This window comes from Drosophila yakuba, chromosome 3L (genome assembly GCF_016746365.2).
Source record: "Drosophila yakuba strain Tai18E2 chromosome 3L, Prin_Dyak_Tai18E2_2.1, whole genome shotgun sequence".
In the NCBI taxonomy this organism is placed as follows: domain Eukaryota; kingdom Metazoa; phylum Arthropoda; class Insecta; order Diptera; family Drosophilidae; genus Drosophila; species Drosophila yakuba.
The window spans coordinates 9,547,225-9,567,419 of NC_052529.2; the positions used below are offsets into that span (position 1 = coordinate 9,547,225).

General features: G+C 45.6%; 1 protein-coding gene across 19 annotated transcripts in view; it reads right to left on the reverse strand.

The window, feature by feature from the left end:
• LOC6533506 (supervillin) overlaps nt 1–20,195 on the reverse strand; it is a 115,204-nt gene that overhangs the window by 38,077 nt on the left and 56,932 nt on the right. For 8 of the 19 annotated variants that reach the window (XM_039374397.2, XM_039374395.2, XM_039374398.2 and 5 more), the window contains 8 exons: nt 18,172–19,825; nt 14,389–14,717; nt 11,154–11,690; nt 10,078–10,538; nt 9,838–9,937; nt 7,820–9,425; nt 1,478–2,067; nt 367–480 (listed from right to left, as the gene is read on the reverse strand). In XM_039374397.2, the coding sequence (XP_039230331.1) occupies nt 367–480; nt 1,478–2,067; nt 7,820–9,425; nt 9,838–9,937; nt 10,078–10,538; nt 11,154–11,690; nt 14,389–14,717; nt 18,172–19,825 (5,391 nt within the window). Of the gene's footprint in view, nt 1–366; nt 481–1,477; nt 2,068–5,957; nt 6,100–7,819; nt 9,426–9,837; nt 9,938–10,077; nt 10,539–11,153; nt 11,691–14,388; nt 14,718–14,803; nt 14,980–18,171; nt 19,826–20,195 lie in introns of those variants that run through there. The other 11 variants (XM_039374396.2, XM_015194611.3, XM_039374401.2 and 8 more) reach the window with 6 other exon arrangements.

Consider the following 20,195-nt stretch of genomic DNA (forward strand, 5'->3'; position numbering starts at 1 on the left):
GAAAACCGAACTAGTGTACGAATTTGTTTTGCAGTTTTTCCATTTCTTTCATTGCGCAATTTGGCGTGGCTGCTGCTTTTTTGCATCTCGAATTTGTTCGAGTTAATTATGAATTAGTCTCAGGCGAGTCAATAAAAAATATATGAAATTATAGAAAACACAGACACAGTAAGCAACAACAATAAGTATTTTGTATGAATTATAGTCATAAATGTTTATCATTCCAAATGAGCATCGTGCAAATCAAACGAAAACGTAAAATGGCAAAGTTGAGGGAGCAGTTGAAAGCCGGAAAAGCTGAAGTTGCTTATCCAGGTATCCATCTCCTCCCTTTAAGAAACCATTGATGTACAAATGGTAACTCACCGAATTCCGCATCCATCGTTGCATTTGGCGTGGATCGCTCGTCACTTTGTAGGGAATTGTCGGCTGCACTTGAGGACACCTCCGCTGACGCTGGTGGAGATTGACGGGAGGTTCCTGCAAAGGACGATTGTATTATAATTGTTGTACAGTGCATCCTGGTGGTGGCCTGCTGCTTTCGTGTGGCAGGCATATCTTATCCCAAAACTATTGCACAGGAAAGAATAACAAAATTGTTTTGTGTCTTGTTTTCAAGTGTGCTACTAATAACGATCGAATTTTGGCATAGTTCTCCAAGAGGGCCTAGTTACTTTTACATCACTTCGATTCGGTTTCGATAACGAAAGTCTCTAATCTGAAGTGACCTGCACCACATATCCCCTTCCAGTATACCCCCCTTTCCCATTCACCTGGTCACAAATGTTACCCAACACGCAAGCCTCACGCAATTAGTTGCTGATTGCCGGAGACGGCGACTTTCCGAAGTGCGGGTGAGTGTGGGGCAAGTGACACACATTTTACAGCTTATTAACTTGGCCAACAACCATGAGAGCCATGCTGCAACAACACCACAGCTAATGGCAAAATCTGGCAAGCACTCTGGAGTGAGGCTATATACACACTGACCAGCAGCAGGCGGTTTATCTAATTAATATTCGCAATGTATGGGTTTTGCTGGGCTTGTTGAAAGCTGCAAAACAAATGCCTAGGTGTTTGCTTAGTGGCATTTACAGAATAATAACCATAACAAGGCATTATAATAAATTATTTAGTAACTATGCAATATGAATTCCCCTATTAGCTACTTTCCTAAGATACAATACTGCCACAGAAAAGTGTAGTGGCCCTAGCCCAACTGTAACTCTAATCTGCACCCGTTCTGGCCACTGTGCTCTTGGCCTTCTTGTTCCGGTCGGCTTGCGACATGGGGCAACCAAGTTCGCGTTGCCACCGGCTCACTTAGCGGTCGCTGCTCGTCTGCTTTATTGCCCCATGCTAATTTCCGCTAACCTAGCGATGCTAGCGAATGACTACGATAATGGCGCTGCTGATAGCTGGGTGAATGGCATCCCGACCCATCAGCAGACCTTTGCTACTTGGCTAGTCTACTAACCCGTTGCCCGTTGGTGGCGCGACTGCTCCTGCAACTGCTGGAACATATTGGCTCTGGCCCGGACGCTGTTGCTCCGCGTCAGGCCACTGGGCGGTGTCATGGTGGTTGCGGTGGTCGTGGCGGTTGAGTTTGCAGATGCGGAAGCGGATGCGGCTGTCTCGTCGCTCAGCGACTGAATGGCCGAGTCCTCCTCCAGAGCGGACATCTCAAAGATGTGCTCGCTGTCCGTGCCGATGGATAGGGTTAGCTGCTCGCTGAGATTGATGCTGTCGTTGATCGAGTTCTGGCGTGCCAACAGCGAGGATTGCGCCAATGCGGAGCCACCACTAGTAGCCTGACCGGCCAGGTGGACAACTCGCGGCGACTGCAGCGGCTGCGTGGAGCTGCGTGCCAGGCGGAACGAGGATCCCGCTCCTGAGTTCGTCGACGAGGACAGCAGCAGTGGGGCGGGCACGTGGCTCAGTGGCTGGCCGGTTATCGGGGAAATCAGCGGTGGGTGCGGTGCGTGGGTCAAGCGGATGTCCAGCGGCTTGGTGGGCTTGAAGGCCGAGCTGGCCGAGATGTCGAAGGGCGCGGAGTTGGCTTTGAAGCTGCAAGAGAAGAATACACAAGTTAATAAGCATTGGTCATCGAAGTTTTGGTTTCCCTATATCTAATTCATATTAATAAAAGGTTTATTCTATAACTGAATTCTATATTGTAGGTGAAGTGTTTGTATACCATACACATTGTTTGGTTTTTGACTAAAAACTCTTGTTTTCCCTCGGCGCAGAAATTTACATAACAACGGGCTTAATACACTGTGAATCTCATTGTGAACATTCATCTCTAGCATTCTCCCTCGGACATAATTATAGGCAATTTTGGCCAACTTAATTATGTTTTAGTGGTGAAACTTTGGCGCTGGCGGCTGCTGCTTTTTTAGATTCACTGTAAGCCTCCAGGGGAGTGAAGGTAAAAGTTTACAAGCCAGAAGAATTAGCCAAACTCTTTCGGCAATAAAAAGCCAGCAGTGAAAGGTAATTGAATTGATGATAACAAAAATAAAAGTTCAATATGTACTGCCGATTGTGCATGTTGTTGCACACAGGCTCTCCACATAAACTTGCAAGTTTATCACCCTGCAAAGGCCTCTTGAATATATTTCCTTCTATATTTAGTAGCTCACCTACAACTTGTTCGACTCTTGAGTTTTTCCAATATTTGTTTTGTTTATCAGGCCTATTTTCCACGCCTGGCGCACATCGAATGTTAAAAAGAGGAAGCGGAAAATAACAAAAAGACTAAAAATATACAACATTTTAATGCAACAACTAGCTAATTGGATTTCGGGTGAGGGCGGTCGAGGAAAAAGAATTCTCTCGTTCACATTTCAAACATTTCGAGGCACAAAAAACGGATGATTTGCAGCAACAGTTGCGAGAATTATAGGAAATATACGACTGTAGATTTCGAGTGATCTAATCGAGGAGAAGCGGGCGCTTTTCGGTTAAAATATATAAAAAACAGCTCTCGATTTTGCCAACTTAGCGGATACACAAACCCACAAAAGTCATTTGGCCGAATATTTCACGGGCAAAAAACACGCATTTAGCACGCAAATTTATGCAGACACTGGCATTGCTGCTTAACAATATATAATTTAAATATATTTCGCCAATTTGGCAATTTGTAGCACTCGAATGTTGGAATTTTCATTTGGCTGCACAACTGCACACGTTCATGGAATTTATTTTTAGCGCATTACGAAATATATACATTTTCAAGAGCTGTGCGAGTAAACCAGCGCGATTCGTGCCACATTTCACTGATTTTCCAATGGATTTTCCCAAAAGAAAAAAAAAACTCTCTTTATTTACTACCTTTTTCAATTCACACGCGGTATGCGAGCCCGTCTACCGGCAACTGGCCAAGAATTTCCGTAGGGAACGTGGTTTTCCTTCCACTAAGCACACATATAGAGAATATACTATCTGCTTCTGCACCTGATAACGCGAAGAACGAACGCGAAGACCGAGAAACGCGCAGCGATTTAGATGATAAATTTATCAGTTAGTTTCGATTTCTTCAACACACACTATTCACTGTTTATTTTCCTATCTGTGCGGCAAAGAATCTATATTTTTTCCGATATTCCGATTCGAGTTTTTTACGTAAAAACGTAAAATATAGTTAATATTTCAGCGCTGCTGCGGGGATACGTGAAAATTGAAAAAGCGATCGCGAGCAACTGAGCGCAAAATTTGTACAAACAAAACGCCGAGCAGAAGAGCAGAGAACGTCGGCAGCGGAAAGTGGGTGGTGCGGTGGTGCGAGCTGTGTGGTTCGGTGGTGCGGTGCTGCTCTGCCGCCGTCGACGTCGCTGTCGGCAAATTTAAATTATTTTCAGCTTTATTTTCTTGCCTTTTTTTTTTATTGCCCGTGCTTTATATTTATTTTGGTATGGTATTTTCCTTCTTTTCCGCCGTCTGTCTGGGAAATGTCTTCGTTGGCTTTTCTTTTGCGGTGGATTTTCCCTGACTCTTTCATTTTGGGAAAGAGAAATTTCCCGCAAGGCAAAGAGCAAACAAAATGGCATTTTCAACAATAACATAACAAAGTTCGAAGATCATTCAAAGTACATTCTATAGATTAATACTCATATTTAAAAATGTTCAAGCACAAAAACCTGTATTAATGCAACATAAAAGTGCATTTCTTTTGGCCCTCTCATATTCATTAGGCTTATTTACGGAATTTGTGAATGGACCGACTGAGGTGTGACATACATGATTTATTAATAGAATGCCGATGCCGACTTGCAGACTATTTCTCAATGGGCACATAAAATAATTATTTCCCCATACGAAACCTGCATAGATCTCGACGCAAAGTTCGTATTTTGACATACGAGGGTCGTTTGATAAGTCCGTGACTTTTTGAATAAAATATATTTTTTTCGTCAAAGAAGCGTTTTATTTCTCAACATAATCTCCTTTTAGCTCTATACATTTAGTCCAGCGTTTTTCCAATTTTTTTATTCCTTCCAAATAATAGGTTTTCTCAAGGCCCTCAAAATAGTCGTTTGTTTCTGTGATGACCTCTTCATTTGACCCGAATCTCTTACCGCCGAGCCATTTCTTCATGTTTGGAAACAAAAAATAGTCACAGGGGGCTAAATCTGGAGAATATGCTGGATGGGGTAGCAGTTCGTAGCCCAATTTATGAAATTTTGCCATGCTGACTACACACGTGTGCACCCGTGCATTGTCCTGATGGAACAGCACTTTTTTTTCGCCAAATGCGGTCGTTTCTGCTTCAAATCAATATCGAATCTGTCCAAAAGCTCTGAATAATATTCGCCGGTGATCGTTTTACCCTTTTCAAGGTAATCGATGTGAATGATACCTTGTGCATCCCAAAAAACTGTGGCCATGACCTTGTTGGCCGACAGACCCACCTTGGCCTTCTTTGGTGCACGTTCACCCGGAGAAACCCACTGTCTTGATTGTTCTTTGGTCTCTGGTGTGGTGTGGTGGATCCATGTTTCGTCTACGGTAACGAAACGGCGCAAAAATTCGTTTGGATTGCGGTTGAACATCGCCAAACACTCCTTTGAAATGGTCACACGGTTGCGCTTATGGTCGTGTGTGAGCAATCGCGGCACCCATCGCGCGGAAAGCTTTTTCATGTCCAAATATTCATGTAAAATGTGATGTACCCGTTCAGTTGAGATGCCTACAGCCTCAGCTACCTCACGCACTTTCATTCTCCGATCATCCAATATCATTCCATGGATTTTGTCGACGATTTCTGGCATGACGACCTCTTTTGGGCGACCTGAACGTTCGGCATCACTTGTACTGGTACGACCACAACGGAACTCAGTAAACCATTTCTTAACCATTGAAATTGATGGTGCAGAGTCCCCATAATATTTATCAAGTCTTTCCTTGGTTTCGGTGATGGATTTTTTACGCAAAAAATAATGCTTAATTAGCACACGAAATTCACTTTTTTCCATTTTCGTTAAAATTCACGAGATCGTCTGCTTTCAATGCCTATAAAACGCAAACCAAAAAACGCAGCTTTCTCAAAATTTTACAGTCAGCTGTTAATCGATAACTGCTGACAGGAGCAGTGTTGTATTTAGAGCAGGTGCGCGGCAAATACAAAAAGTCACGGACTTATCAAACGACCCTCGTATTTACGATTGGGCTATTAAAGTGATTCTTTTTGGCCATAAAACCGAAAGGCCAAGTCTCGTTCGTGGCTGACTGACTAACTGTTCAATTTTTTTTGTTGGCTATCTTATCGGGAGATTAGAAAAGATACAGCATAACTTCGAATTGGACATATATGAGCTGTATCGATTTAATCGGCCAACACATGTCGCCGTGCACTTTTTTACTATCTCAATGCCGGCGATTATGGTTCGATTTTTTTCCGCTTTTGCGTTGACATTTTTTTAGAGATTGATTTTCGGTTTCCCTGCTGTTACCGTTTTCTGATATACGCCTCAAACATTTTTTCGCTCTGACGTCGCTGCAGCAATAACATGGAACGACTGTCGCCCTTCCGGGGAATCCTCCTCGTCCAAAGGTTCAGTCACGGATAGATACCAGATAGAAGATACGAATGTATCTGTATCTGAACGCGTTCGCCCGCTGCCAACTACTGAATGCAACTGGCGAGTATGGGCAGCATAAATTTCACGGCACGAAGCGTCGGCAAAAGTGCAAAAGATATTGACAATACCGTTCGCTGAATGCAAATGTGACAGCCAGCGAGAGTGTGAAAAAAAACCAAAACACAAACAAAAAAACAAAAGCCTTCCAGAACAACCTGGCTTATACTGTTATTGTTGGTTGATTTTGCCGTATTGTTGCTTTTTTTTTTTTTTTGAAGGGGACGGGAGTGCCAGAGTGGAACAAAAGCCCCCCGAAAAACAAAACCAACAATAATAATAACAGCAAAACACTCACTCGCCCAACAAACCCATAAAATACTGACATAAAAACACAGTTAAACAACAAGAACAGGCAACTTTGAGGCGATGCAGATGGCAGTGGAAATGGAAGTGGAAGAGGTGCCGCTCTATCTTCTAGTCAAAATTCTAAAATGCTTTTAGCAAAGAAACTGGGTTTACGAGCACGACATTGGCCAATCCGCGATTCGCAGAAATTACCTATTTCAGGTGGGAATCGTGGCCAACAAGTTGAAAAAAGAGCTAATTGTTTGGGAATGATGGTGTGATAGTACTTGATGGTTGTTCTATCTCCCATCTCATTTCAGTTTCACAAAAGGAATAAATAGAAACTAGGCATAAATGTATAAAATGAAATAGAACAAATAAATAAATTGTAGGCATATTTTTTACCTCTTTGCCATGCGCACATATGAACAAATATTTCTATGGATGCCCCCTTCGAAGCTCGCGAATCCAATCGACCTTCCATAATCGCTGGCCATTACTAACCTTTATTCGTATTTCGCGCACTCCCGAGTTCTTGTTGGCCTCAATAGTTGCGCAGGTAATTAGGCAAGCAATAAGCTGCTTAAGTGACACCAGCAACAGACAGTCGCTTTGAGCCAAAAAAAAAACAAATAAAAGGCGGCAAAGAAAAGTGAATGATATGACAGCGAATCGAATTGAGGTCAGCAGCCATGGAGGATTTCATTGGCTTGTTCGCCAAACAAAACTTGTTGACATTTGGATGCGGAGCAATGGGAAAGCAATTAAACTACTGCCCAAATATCCGCGGGCGAAATGCGTTGAAGTTTTCATCAGAATCAGCTAGTTTATGGCTACGTGGTTAGCGGAGTATGTCCACAGTAAAGTTAATTAAGCCGATCATGACTGGATTATAATGTCGGCTATGTAATGCTGGCGCATGAATAACCAAACAACTGGTACATTTTCCAGTTGACAGAGAGGCGGGTTTTTGTGGGCACCATGATGGTATAAATATTTATAGGCTCGGCCAAGTGCCAGCCAGAAATGTGCTCGCCGGACCAAAAATAGCAATGAATGCGAGTATATAGACAAATATTGTTCCACGCAAACACAGATACGGATACGGATTCAGATTTGGATTCAGATTTGGATTCGGGGGCTGGAATTCTTGGGACCATCGAAGCGTAAACTGGCGTTCACTGCAGAATCAGTTGACAGCTTGACGGGCCACACGACGTATGCGCAATTTGTGAGCGTGAATGTGCAATGGCAATTTGAATGGAAATTCTGGAAAATACCGCCCCGACAAGGATATTTATGAAGTTTTTCATTTCAACCACATTTCAAAGGGTTTTATAAAGCGTAATACTTCTAAAACAGAGAGGTGGCAATTATTTTAGACTTACAAGCTCATCTCCTCGTTGGTCACGGGTTGCGTTTTGTACCGCTCCCGCTGCAAATCCCGGCGCAGCACACTTGGCTTGAGTACCCTGGGGGTGGTGGTGGTTCCTCCCTGCTCCGATGACGATGCCTGCAGTGGCGATTCCCAGCTGCTGTTGGCTCCACCCGCCGCACGGGATGTGGGCGTCGACAGCATCTCCATGCGCTTGATCCGCTCCGCCACCGATATGCTTGTGGGTGTGGTCACGAAGTCCACTGGGGTGCTGGGCGCAGCCTGCGAGGTGGCGATGGCGTCCAGTGCAGCTGCCAAATTCATACCAGGCTGGACATCTTGACGTTCCAGCGAACGGGTACGCCTCTTTAGCAAGCTCGGCGACGTGTTGGACTCGTCCAAATCATGCAAAGCGGAACCGAGCGACCGACGCTTGGACGGCGAGACTGTCTTTAGGATTGACGATAGGGAATCGTTGACCTCGTTTTCCAAGCCACTCAAATCGAACTCCTCTCGACTGCTCTTACGAGAGCTCTTCAGTATCGGCCGTATTTCATGTTCATCCGCCTCGCCAAAGGATTTCTTTTTGAGTATGGGCTTCGGCGGACGCACAGCCTCCTCGCTGGAGGTGCTCTCCTGCTTTAGAATGGGTCGTATCTCATGCTCCTCGCCATCCTCGTAGGTGATGCCATCATGGGCAGCCAGTTCAGCTGCAGCCAAGGTGACCGCTTGCGAAATGGAGACATGCTTGTGGCATCCTCCATCCGAGGGTGTGGATAGCGAGTCCTTTTTCTTTAGGATGCTGTGTGGCTGGCTCTCCGTGGCCGAGGGGCAACCATCGCTCTTGCTGCTGTCGTAGCTGCTCTGCTTCAGTATTCCATGGGCCTGAGCCGGACTCAGTCCAGTGCCCGCTTCCTCCAGCGAATTCCGCCTGGCCGACTTAATGAGAATACTTCGTTCGTCGGGCGAATGCGATCGGGAGTAGTAGCGTGATTCATCAAGACTCGATCTCTTCTTGAGTATTCCCTGCCTTTTGCACCGGCCAGCTCCGGCCAACGGATGATCCACCACGCTCGAAGAGAAGGTTACCGGAGAGGGATTGCTCGAAGCGCTGGAGTTGCACTCGCCCAGTCCGTGCTCCTTCTTCTTCAGTATGGATACAATTTGATTCGGGGCAGGTGGTGAATTCTGGTTCGTTGCCCCCAAAGCTGCTCCACACTCATCCGTGCTCTTTCTGCGTATGATGGCTGACATTTTCTGGTTATCATCCAGCGATGGTTGTTGCTGCAGCGCCTCCGATTGCTCGGCAATCTTCTTAATCTCTGCCAGATCGGTTTTGGTCCGCTCATTGAACTTCTGGCTGACATTGCGGGCACCTGGGACATGCAAAGGTCGTGGTGCAGGCAGCACAGCAGTCATGGTGCGTACTGGAACCTCCGGATGACGAACGGCTGGCACAAACTTTAGATACGGTTCGGATACGGAGTTGGTGGACTCGCTGCAGGAACTCTTCTGCGGCGTTAGCAAATCTCGCAGGGCTTCATCATCGCCTGGCACCAGGGGACGAGCCATTCCCAGCTCACGACGACGGCGTCGGCGGGTCGAAGAGGCAACCTCATCTGCAAGAGAAGATCAGCGATTAGTAACCACTCATTGCAACTTATTGGCGAAGGAAGCAGACTCTGGACATAACACGTGCATAACAATAAATAGGGACTCGGCACAGCTTGGATTTTAACATATTTTACACATGTTCTTTCGGTGAAGAAGCTTTCTTGATGCAGCACAAAATGATTTAGGTGAAAATGTTGAAAATGGTATTTGAAATATGTGTTTTTCTGAGACGTTGGTAGCCACATGACGCTCGAAGATCGAATGAATCATAGTGAGGTATCTCACTATTTGCTGCGGCCTCATTGGAATGCCTATTCAAGCTTGAAAGCGTTCCGCATTTGGTGCCCTGCTGTTCATCTCCCCGTGGGTCTGCTGTTTGCTGCACTGCATCCGTTGCCGTTGCTGTTGCCAACTTACCGCCATCCTTGGTGGCTTCCTCGGTCAACGAACGATTCAAATTCGATTTCCGTTTGGCCGACTTGTCGCGATCTCCCAAACGACGTGGTGATACCTCGGGCTGCAAATTATAGATTGATTAATAAGTTAATCAACGAGAACTAAATTTAAGCAGATAAACCACTTAAAACATTCGGTTTCTAAACTAACTCCTTCATGTCTAATGTGGTTTATCTTATTAAAAGTCGAATGATTCCTCACCGTTCGCTTTTGCTTTTGCACAGGACTCAGTTGCAGATTAGCCAAGTGGTCACGTCGCCCGTTCTCCGTATTCTCGGTGCTCATCGTGGAGCTACGTGGTCGCATCCGCAGAGTGCATTCCGCCGTAGCCTTGGGCGGACTGACTGCTCCGCCCGTGAAGTGCAGTTCACTGAGACTCTGCTTCATCGAGATGTCCGAGCTCACGGCCACCAAAGGCTGTCGCCTTTGTGTGGGCGGTGTGTCCACGGGATGGGAGGCGGATCTGGCCGGGACTCGGTTGGAAGTGGCTGTAGCGACTGGCTCCGAGGCGAATCCACTCGTCGCACCACCTGGCGACTTGGGCGACAGCTCCGAGCTGCTCAGACGACGATGTGGATGAGCTGAAGCTGCTCCGTTGGCGGCAACTCTTGGCGATACGGGCGAGCTGTAGCGCTGGCGCTGCTCCTCTTCCTTCTTTTTATCTGCGGATTGGGTTGGAGAAAAGGGAAACGCACACGATATTGAGGATGATGAAATGCAGGCGTGGCAACACAGAGAAAAACGTGCAACCATTCTCTACAAACAACTATTACGAATTTTAAGACACATTTGAGTGATTGATTTCAACCCAAGGTTGTTAAAAGATGAGTGGAAATCTGATATTGTTGTAAATATTAATTGAAACTGATATTGTTATAATTATTAATTAACACTTATATTGTTATAAGTATTAATTCAAACTGATATTGTTATAAATATTAATTCAAACTGATATTGTTATAAATATAATTGAAACTGGTATTGTTATAAATATTAATTGAAACTAATATTGTTATAAATAAAATTGAATCTTTAAATCTGTGATTACACACGCTTTAATTCAAAGACATGAAGTGAACCTTTGATTATTCAAGTCTGGTTGCATGAGAAAGTTTGTGTGTTGCCAGAAAACGAAAATGCACACAAAACAAACTACAGTGGTTAGGCTACGAGGGTAATGGATTTGGGCAGATGGAAAACCTGATGACCTCCACCAATTCGGGGTTGAAGATGGACTGGGAGTTGAGGAGAAAGGGGAGTAGGAGGAGGAGACTCACCAAGCGCGGCAGCGCGCAGACGACTCGCCTTGGTGGTGCGAACCGCTGGCGAGGATTGGGGCGAGGTGGTCGAGGAGGAGCAGCTGCCGCCGCTCAGCAGCGGACTGGCAATGGCCTGCGGAGGCGCAATGGTGGACTGGCACTGGCTGCCAAGGAGCAGCGGCGACAGCGGATTCTTGCGACGCTTGATGGGCGAAGCAGCAGCAGCAGCAGCAGATGTTGCAGATGTTGCTGCTGTGCCGGTGGATGGGGCTGCTGTTGCTGCTGCGGCAATGGATGTTGCTGCTGCAGATGCGGCTGTCTTAAGCACAATTAACGGAGCTTTGTTGGCATTAGCTAGGGGCGGCATGGGCGTGGCGTGTTGCTGTTTGCTATTGCTATTGTTGTTGCAAGTGCTCTTGCTTGTGATGCTGCTGTTGCTGTTGTTGCTGTTGCTGTTGCGTTGTCGCGCGTTGCAGTTGTTGTTGGTGCTGTGACTGTGGCTGTAGGTGCAATTAATACTGCATTTGCCAGCTTTTCCTCGACTTTGGCTGGCTGCTGTTGCATTTCGATGTATTTTTGTATTTTTTAGGAGGGTAAAATGCGTGGAGTTTGTTGTTGTTTTAGTGAGACATTAAAGCTTATGATTGCTGCTTGTTGTGGTTGCTGCTGTTGCTGTTGTTGGTGCTGTTTTGGTTTTGTTTTGGTTTTGGATTGCATAATGCAAATATGGGTGTCTTTGGGGGGGAAAAAAAGCAGCTCCAATCTAATGGCTAGCTGGCAAAGATTGATTGGTGTGGTGACAAACACGCAGTAGTTGCGAAAGTCTCTGGGACAAAAGAAATGCATTAGGCACAAAACGAAAGTTTTCGAGTCGATCTCAGGTCATTAGGTCTCTATTTAACGATGATGTATTAACTTTGTGGTCTTTATTGGACATTAAACTGACAGAGCCAGCGATTAGATTATCGTCCAGCGATTAGATTTCGTTCACAAATAAACCAGAATTTACAACTCGCCGAAGAGTTGAGTGTGGGAACTTTGCGTAATGGTTTCAAATTGAAAATACCATAAAATAAAGTATTATCTCAAGTTGGGGCATCCACTTTGTGATGTATCTGTGAAAGACCTTCTGTGATTTCCCAATACATTCTGTGCAAACAAAACAGCTTGAAGCACTGTAATCCATTTCAACTTTGATGTTTTGCCCCCCAAAGTGGCAAAGTGATGGCTTATGTAAAACCCCAAAAAATATTTCATAATCCACCCAGAAGACGGGCCAAAAGAAATGGGCAAAAACAGCATTTTTCGGCAAATCATCTGCCAGCATCTCCGGGTTCCGCCCGTTCATTGCCTTCTGCTGCCTGCCAAAGATCAGTGAACGCTCTCAACTTTGTGGCCCTCTAGATGGCTGGCAAAAATCAAATTAATTCCACATAGAGTGAATAAAAAAATTGCCAAATTGGTAAATATTGAAATCAATACGCGCAGTGGCAAAACAAAGGCCGCAAACAATTGAAACGAAATCGATACGACTGATCGATTATCACCATCATCATCTCCATCATAGTTGTTTATTGGTTTTTTGGCAGCTGCGCGTTCTGTGTGGCCGCAAATGCTTACCAAATGTTTCCGATTAAACGGAAACTTCCCATAGCCGTGTGATATGCAGATCTATGTCAACGATCTTCGGGCGGACTTTCTCAAGAGCCCGAAATCCGTTATGCCAGAGATGCAGAGATACAGAGAGACGACTGTCAAAAATTTATGAAACCCTTGTCCAGCTATTGATAATAAACCCGGTTCCAATACGATCGGATCCATTCATTGATAAATAAAATGAAAATTGGGTACAGCTTTCGTCAAAGAGCAGTCTGGTTGGGTTTTGGTTGGAGTCTATTAGCAATTTTATGGCATCTTTCATTTGCCTAAGTTGCGTGAAGTCTGGGCATCGATTTTAACAAATGACAAACAATTTTATTCATTTATACAAAACAGAGAGGAGTTTGCAAAAACATTTCTTGGGAAACACTGAAGTCATAATGCGAATAAATGCGAAGAATTGCGCAAATTATCTTATATAATTCGGCCTGTTAGACTTTTCTGACAGCCGAGAAACCTCGACAGTCAAAACATTGTGGAATTGATTCGACTTGAATCGAGTTGCTCAATTGCAATTTGATTTAAATGTTTTGACCGAAGGTCTCATGAGCCAAATTAACATTTGTCTAGAAAACGTTTTCGCTTGATTGGCAATCCGACAAAAATCTAATTTAGTTTAAATTGCTTTTAAGTGTCTTAAGCTAAAGAAACAGAGACGAAGAAACGCGGCGACTCGCCTCTTCCGATGATGGAGTTTGGCTTTATTTCTCGGCTAATTTGCAAAAAAAAAAAGAAAAAACAAAAAAAAATGTTGACAGGCCCACGGTTCAGGGCTGAATCGGCATGGGGCGGGCTAATTACCGAACTTTGGTTGGGAAAGTTTCCCCAAAGAATTAATGAATTTGTAATGTTCGCAAAGTGGGGTATGCGAAGCTAAATTAAAGTGTGAGATCAGAAAACGATCAGGGGATATAGGCAGCAAAGACATAATTTGTATAGATTTCGATTTTAGAGATAGTGCTAACTGAGAAGATCGTCTGAGGTAAACATACATAAGGTTTTATTAATCCAATCCAATTACTAATAAACCATTAGTCATATGTGAGCCTTGAAAAATGGATGGCTAAGACTGATGAAAGGCCTAAATACGATTTTATAGACCCAACGCGTGGGCTAATTTCATGATCTACTGAACTGTGTAATTAACCCACTACCTATCCAAAAAGTAATTAAGAACGATATTGCGATCATATAACTACAATTTGATTGGTATTGATCTAAAAAACTTTAATGATAAATGGTGGACAAAGGGGTAATGTGATATTAATACCCCAAGTAAGTAGCGCTAAAGGAGATCTACAAGTTGCTGGGGATAAAAGATAAATGGGATGCTGTTCTTAACAATGAAGTTTAAACAGGATGCGTGAAGTAAGCGGCAAGCAGAGTTTTAAAAAGTTCCCAAGGGTAATAAAGAACCTTGCATGGGAAACTGCAGTTTGGAAAGCAAAGGAGCAGTAAGCAGGATCAGTGAGGACATTACAAAACGCTCATGGACGAACTGGAACTCGAAACACAAACAGGCAACAAACACAGAGACGTCACGCAAGCAACAACGAAACACACAGATAGAGATTCAAGGGATTCAAGGACTCACCTGAGTGGACAGATGCAGTGGGGCAGGAGCCCGGGACGATGTCTTCTGGCTGCGGTGGTGGCTCGATGGTTAGAGCCTTAGGAACTTCAACTGGAGGATGTCGCTGCTGGTCATGGGTCATCACAGTGGTGGCTGCCGTCTCATAGGCGGAGCTATTCCCGTTCGCCGACGAGGATGGTGGATCAGCAGCACCACCTGGCTTATTCCGTCTGCGGGTGGGTGAGGGTGAACTGCTGGAGGAGGAGTCGTCACTGCGATGCAGCGGCGGAGGCGGGGAGTGTCCGGCGGAACTCTGGCGACTGGCGGAACGCGTGGTGCGCGTTATGAATCTGCGGAGGCGGTTGGATTACTTTATTATATTTGCTGGCACAAACTCCACACACACATTAAGCGGTTTCTAAATTAATTTAGTTACACGGAAATAAACACGCGACGCTGCAGTAGAAATATCAGAACAGCGAAACAAAATACGATCGCTGTGAAACGAGATATCCATTCGACAGATCGGAGATACAAAGATACAACTCTTGAGAGTTCCGCTAAATGCGGCACGGCTAGACGGCAGCAAACACGCTCGGCAACTGCCGCCGGCTCGCCCAGCAAACACAGTGGAAACCCACGGAGCTGCTTTTTTGTCGGTTATTTGTTTTTGTTGGTTTTGCTTCTTGTTGTTGGTTTATTTTGTTTTTTTTTTTTTGGGTTTTGCCGCTTGGTATCTTGCAGATACACAGAGAACAGCAACAAAGTCACTCCGCCGAGCAACGAAATCACTCAAAAGCGAAAAGAGAGCGCAGCTAAATTCGCACATTTGCGCCAGGTAGCAGCGGTATTTGTCAGATACAAGATATATATCTATATATATGTATATACACAAGCCGTGGCTCTAACTGCCGACCGACCGTCAAAGAACAAAGCGTAGAAAGTCTGTTATTGTTATGGATTGGTGTGACTATTGCACGCATGCGCAGAAGGCAGTGCGCAGGTAGCTCGCTAAGAGTATCTCAAGCGAAGTATCTCAAGCGGAGTATCTCGAGCAAAGTATCTCGAGCAAAGTATCTCGGAGTCCGTAAATGATATCCACATTTAGCCGAGCCACTTCCTCATCCACGGCTGACAATGCATCTTTTGCCCATATCTGTTTAGCGAGCGAGTGAAGAATTTTGCAGCTTGTCGCAGACATTCAATCAAGCGCAAGACTTCGTCTAGCTGTCCGCTTTGTCCGTCCGTTTGTCAGTTTGTCCGTTTGTCAGTTTGTTAGTTCTGTCTATCTGTGAGTTTGCTTGTACATTGTAGTTCCTTTGGTCTTCGGTCAGGTAGACAGGCTGCACATTTAAATGTCGCGACGCATCAATGTCACTCTTTTTGCTTTGCGTACTTTATGATGTCTCGTGCCTGGCGGTCACAGATACACAGATACAATATCTTTCAGTCCGTCCTTGAAGAGAGGTAGGCCATGATTATATCGATCGTCAACAAGGGAAAATCTCCCGAGGGAGTGATATTTCAGGCTCGCGAAAGTAGGTTAAGGGATTAACCCAAAGAAAATAATATGTCTGACTTCGGGATAATATTTGTAGGAGAAAAACCCACAATAATTGATATGAAAACTGAATAGTTGTATTGAAATACATTTATGTGCAAGGGCTTAGGATGTCTGCTTGATAAGAATGCAAAAGTATTTGATTATGTGTAATTAAACAATAGTCAGACAGAAAGTGAAAGTAGGAAGCCCAAAATAAAATCATAGAAATAATCAATTAAACAGAAAGGGAATCGGGTTGAATTTAATTGTTTTTCTAGATTTCGATACAGCAATTTCAGCAATCAACATTTGGGTTGGACTTCTTGGAACCACTTTTTCAAGGGTATTCCCCGGGCCTTCAATCTCCGCTGTGAACATCATTACGATCTTCGTCTGCCTTGCGCTCAGTTTTATATTCTTGATGCTTGACTTTGCCCGTCCGTCAAATGGAAATTTCCATAAATTGTATAAATTGCTAGAGACACATATGTATGTATGACGTATCAGCTACTGGATGTCCGAGAACTTTCCAACCCGTTGGAAAATCTCAGGGGGAAAAAGGAAAAGTGATAATAACCAGTTCGTGGAGGCTGCCTTTTTTTTTTCAATCATTTTGGTGGCTTCACGTTTTATTTTTGGGAGTCGCCCCACAGCTACAGCTGCGATGAAAGCGAAACCAGGACTAGACCATCGCCGATCTGGGCCAGGCTAACTGGCGATCTGGCCAGTTGGCCATTAAATGGATACCCAAGCAGACGCAGCAGGTGATCGGATGACGGTGTTGACACCGCAAACGGCCCAAACGGGGCCCCAGATAAATTCCACACTTAATTGCTGTGCATTCAAATTTTTTCCTCGTCGAGATTCTACATTGAATGCATTTTTAGAAAATTGTCTCTTTCGCTCTTTTCTTCCCCAATCTTCATTTCTTCAATGCTGCGCGCGTGTTTTTTATGAGGCATTTTTGTAGCGAAAGCCTATTGGAAAAACTTGTCGCTAGTTTCGGGTTTTCGGGCTGTAAAGCAGGTGCTTTCTACGCCGGATTTCTTTTGGGGGATCCAAGAAGGGGGAGGAGGAGGAGGAGGAGGAGATGGTGGGTCCGAGGTTGGGGGTCACAACAGCGTCAACGTGCCATTCGCTTTGATATATCACATTATAATTGATGGAACCAAACACCGGCTGCCGCTGCGAATTGCACTCCACGCACTGATGCGATTGTCGAAGATGTCGCCGCTGCGATACGATCCCAAACCGAAAACCCAAAGACCATTCCCAATCCCAATCCCAATACCAAATCTCAACCCCAAGACAATGGACGACGTAACACCCGACAGAAAAAAGGCGAACAATACATGGATTTCGTTTGTTAACAAGCTCCCCCTGCCTCTCTCTCTCTCTGTGAATCTCGATTTGTTTGGGGGCCCGGCTTAAATAGGGCCGCCAAGTCGCATTGTATAACGCGATGTCGAACAATATGGGTGAAGATGGCATATAGCGCAGGGCATATGGATCTCGACAAGAAAAAGGTGGCCCACAATGCATGCAATTTGTTTTGATTGTGCGCCAAGGATTAGTTACCCATACCAGGGTACAGCTTTAAAAACGGATTACAGCCGCCGAAGTGGAGAGAGTTTAGCTTCGAACTAAGTTGCCGCTTTAATAAAATTATACACACAACCAAAATCGCATTACATTTGCTGTTTAATCAGGCACAACTTCCGAGAACAAAACGCTTTCACCCTCAACGGTAATCAGCTTGATGACCCTCGAGTAATTCCAATCAAAGCACACACACAATCACAGTGGCGGTTAAAAAAGTAGCACGAAATGAAAACACTGTGGTTCAGAAAATCTCACTTTCTTGTCGACATTTAGAAATATAACATTTGGTGAACAAAAAACCGTCAGTCGTTAGCCAAGGAAAGGTGGTCCTGATTACAAGCAGGGTTCCAAAATAATGTAATTTAATTACTACTAATTTAAGTGAGTAGCTGCACATACAAGTACCTATTTTTCTAGCCGCCACTGTTCATCGATGCGTAATTAACCGGCTTGGAATAACTAAACATGGGGGGGCAGTTGGACACCCAACACCTGCCTGTAATCAGGACAACGATTCCTTGGCTAACGACTGGCGAAAAGGAAGCTAATTATGCGCGTAATTGCCCACGCAACAGATATAGTTACATAGATACATTTAGGGGCTTGTGATGCTTTCGGGGATGTGGATTCCATGCGGAGATGGGGTCTCTCCGGCTTACCTGCGCGCATTGGTGGCCTGGTGGTGCTGGTGCTGATGATGATGAGACTTGGGTTCTACTGGCAATGATTGATGTGCATGCTGTTGATCGGTGTGATGGTCGGCTTCGGGATCAGATAGATGATGGCCATTCGCGCCGTTCACCAGTTGCGCCTCCGGGCAGTGCCCATGGCTCCAGCGTTCCAGGGTATCGTAGACATCCTCCTGACCGAACTGGGTGGTGCTGTCGCACTCCTCAATCTCCAGGTCGTGATCGCCAAGTGTGTTTCTGATGGCGTACAGTGGTATCTTCGGGGGTTCCACAAACAATCGATTGGTATTCACAGGCTCGCCAGCATCGTAGCTCTGCACCTCCTGGGAAGCGGATGCCGTGATATTACGGACTGAGGGCTCCAGGCTTCTGGCCAGTCGCAGATTCAGTCGGTTGGAGGACAACTCAAGGGACAAGACATCACCACCCGAGAGTCCCCCCTCCTCGGGTGGCAGAGAGGTGGCCTTGGCATTCAGATTGGTCACCTTGCGACTGGAGTGCAGATTTCGCAGCGATCCCTCATCATCGCTGCTGCTGCTGCTGCTGATACCTGCGGGCAACTCCTTGGATGCTCCAAGCACAAGATGTTGCTGGTGTCCCAGCTGCTCTTGCTGTTGCAGCGGCTGTTGCGGTTGTTGCGGCTGTTGCTGCTGCGGTTGCTGTTGCGGTTGCTGTTGCTGCTGCTTGGGATTGCCGCTACTGCCGCCCGAGTTGCCGCTGCTCATCGGGGGATTGAGGTAGTGATGGTGCAGGGGCCAAAAGGTCGCCAGCTTGTCGGTTGTGGCCTTAGGCTGCTCCTGATCCTTCTTCTTCTCCTGCTCGTTGCTGCTGCTGCTGCTGCTGCTGCTGTTTTCCAGGTTCTTCTCCTTGCATATTATGTCGTAGAGGGCGCTAATTGGACGCGATTCACTGCGCACGCGCACCGCACGCCGAGATCGACTTTGGAAACGCTGCTTGTGCCGACTGTTGCGACCGGATCCGCTGGGATTAGCTACGGTTGATGGTGGACTAGCCTGCTCTACGGGGTTACAACTACTGATGGTGGTGGTGGTGCTGGTGGATGTGATGGGGGAGTGACTGGCGCCAACTTCGTGGCCGTGGGAAGGTTCACCTTTGGTGGGGCTCGCAGATCCCTGAGAGTATCTGAAGAAGCGTCCCTCGCTGCCGGTTCTCTGCTGACTCCGGCGGAGTCTTGAGTGGCTGTCGCTGGACGCAGAGTCGCCACGAAAAAATGTTCCCCTTGCCGGATTACTAATGGGCAGCGGTGGATCCTTTGTGGCCGTGGAGCTCTTCGGAAACGATCGCTGCTCCACCAGCTGGGTGCTCGGAGTACTGTAAACACTTCGATAGTTTTCGTTCAAGGCGCCCACATCCGATGCATTCGGCGTGTGGATCCTCAGCTGCAGATCCGTATAGTAAGCGGGCGTGGTGTGGTGATGGAAGTGCGGATGCTGACCACGGTACGACTGGAGTGGCGCACTCTTCTGTGAACTGGAGTCCTCCGAGTCCTTGGTGGTCTGCTGCTGCTGCTGTGGTGGCTTCTCTTTCAGCGGCTCAGGTGGCTGGCAGCTAGTTTTGGCAGTGGCAGGTGCTGTGGATAAGTCACTTGAGGCCGCAATGGTTTCTGCAAATGAGAGGTGAAAAAGAACCGTGAGTGAGAGTGGGCCAAATGAGTGGTAAAGTTAACTCAATTCCCCCAACGGCATTTCCGCTTAATGCAGCAAGATGTCCCCCAACTGGGGGATTATTACACTTAGCAAAATGGAATAGAAGAAATAGTAGTAAAATATTCGTGTGCTTTAAGAACACCTATTAAGGCTCCATTAGGTATTTAATGCTTAAATCTTTCAGTTTGCATATTTTTAGACACCTTCATTACTTTTATTAATTTAAATAGAATTGTTGTACCCACTTTTATATTTCATTTCTTTGAGTGCAAAGTTTCCCTCCTCTTGGCACCCGTGTGTTTGCTTTTCTAATTCACTTTTTCCGCA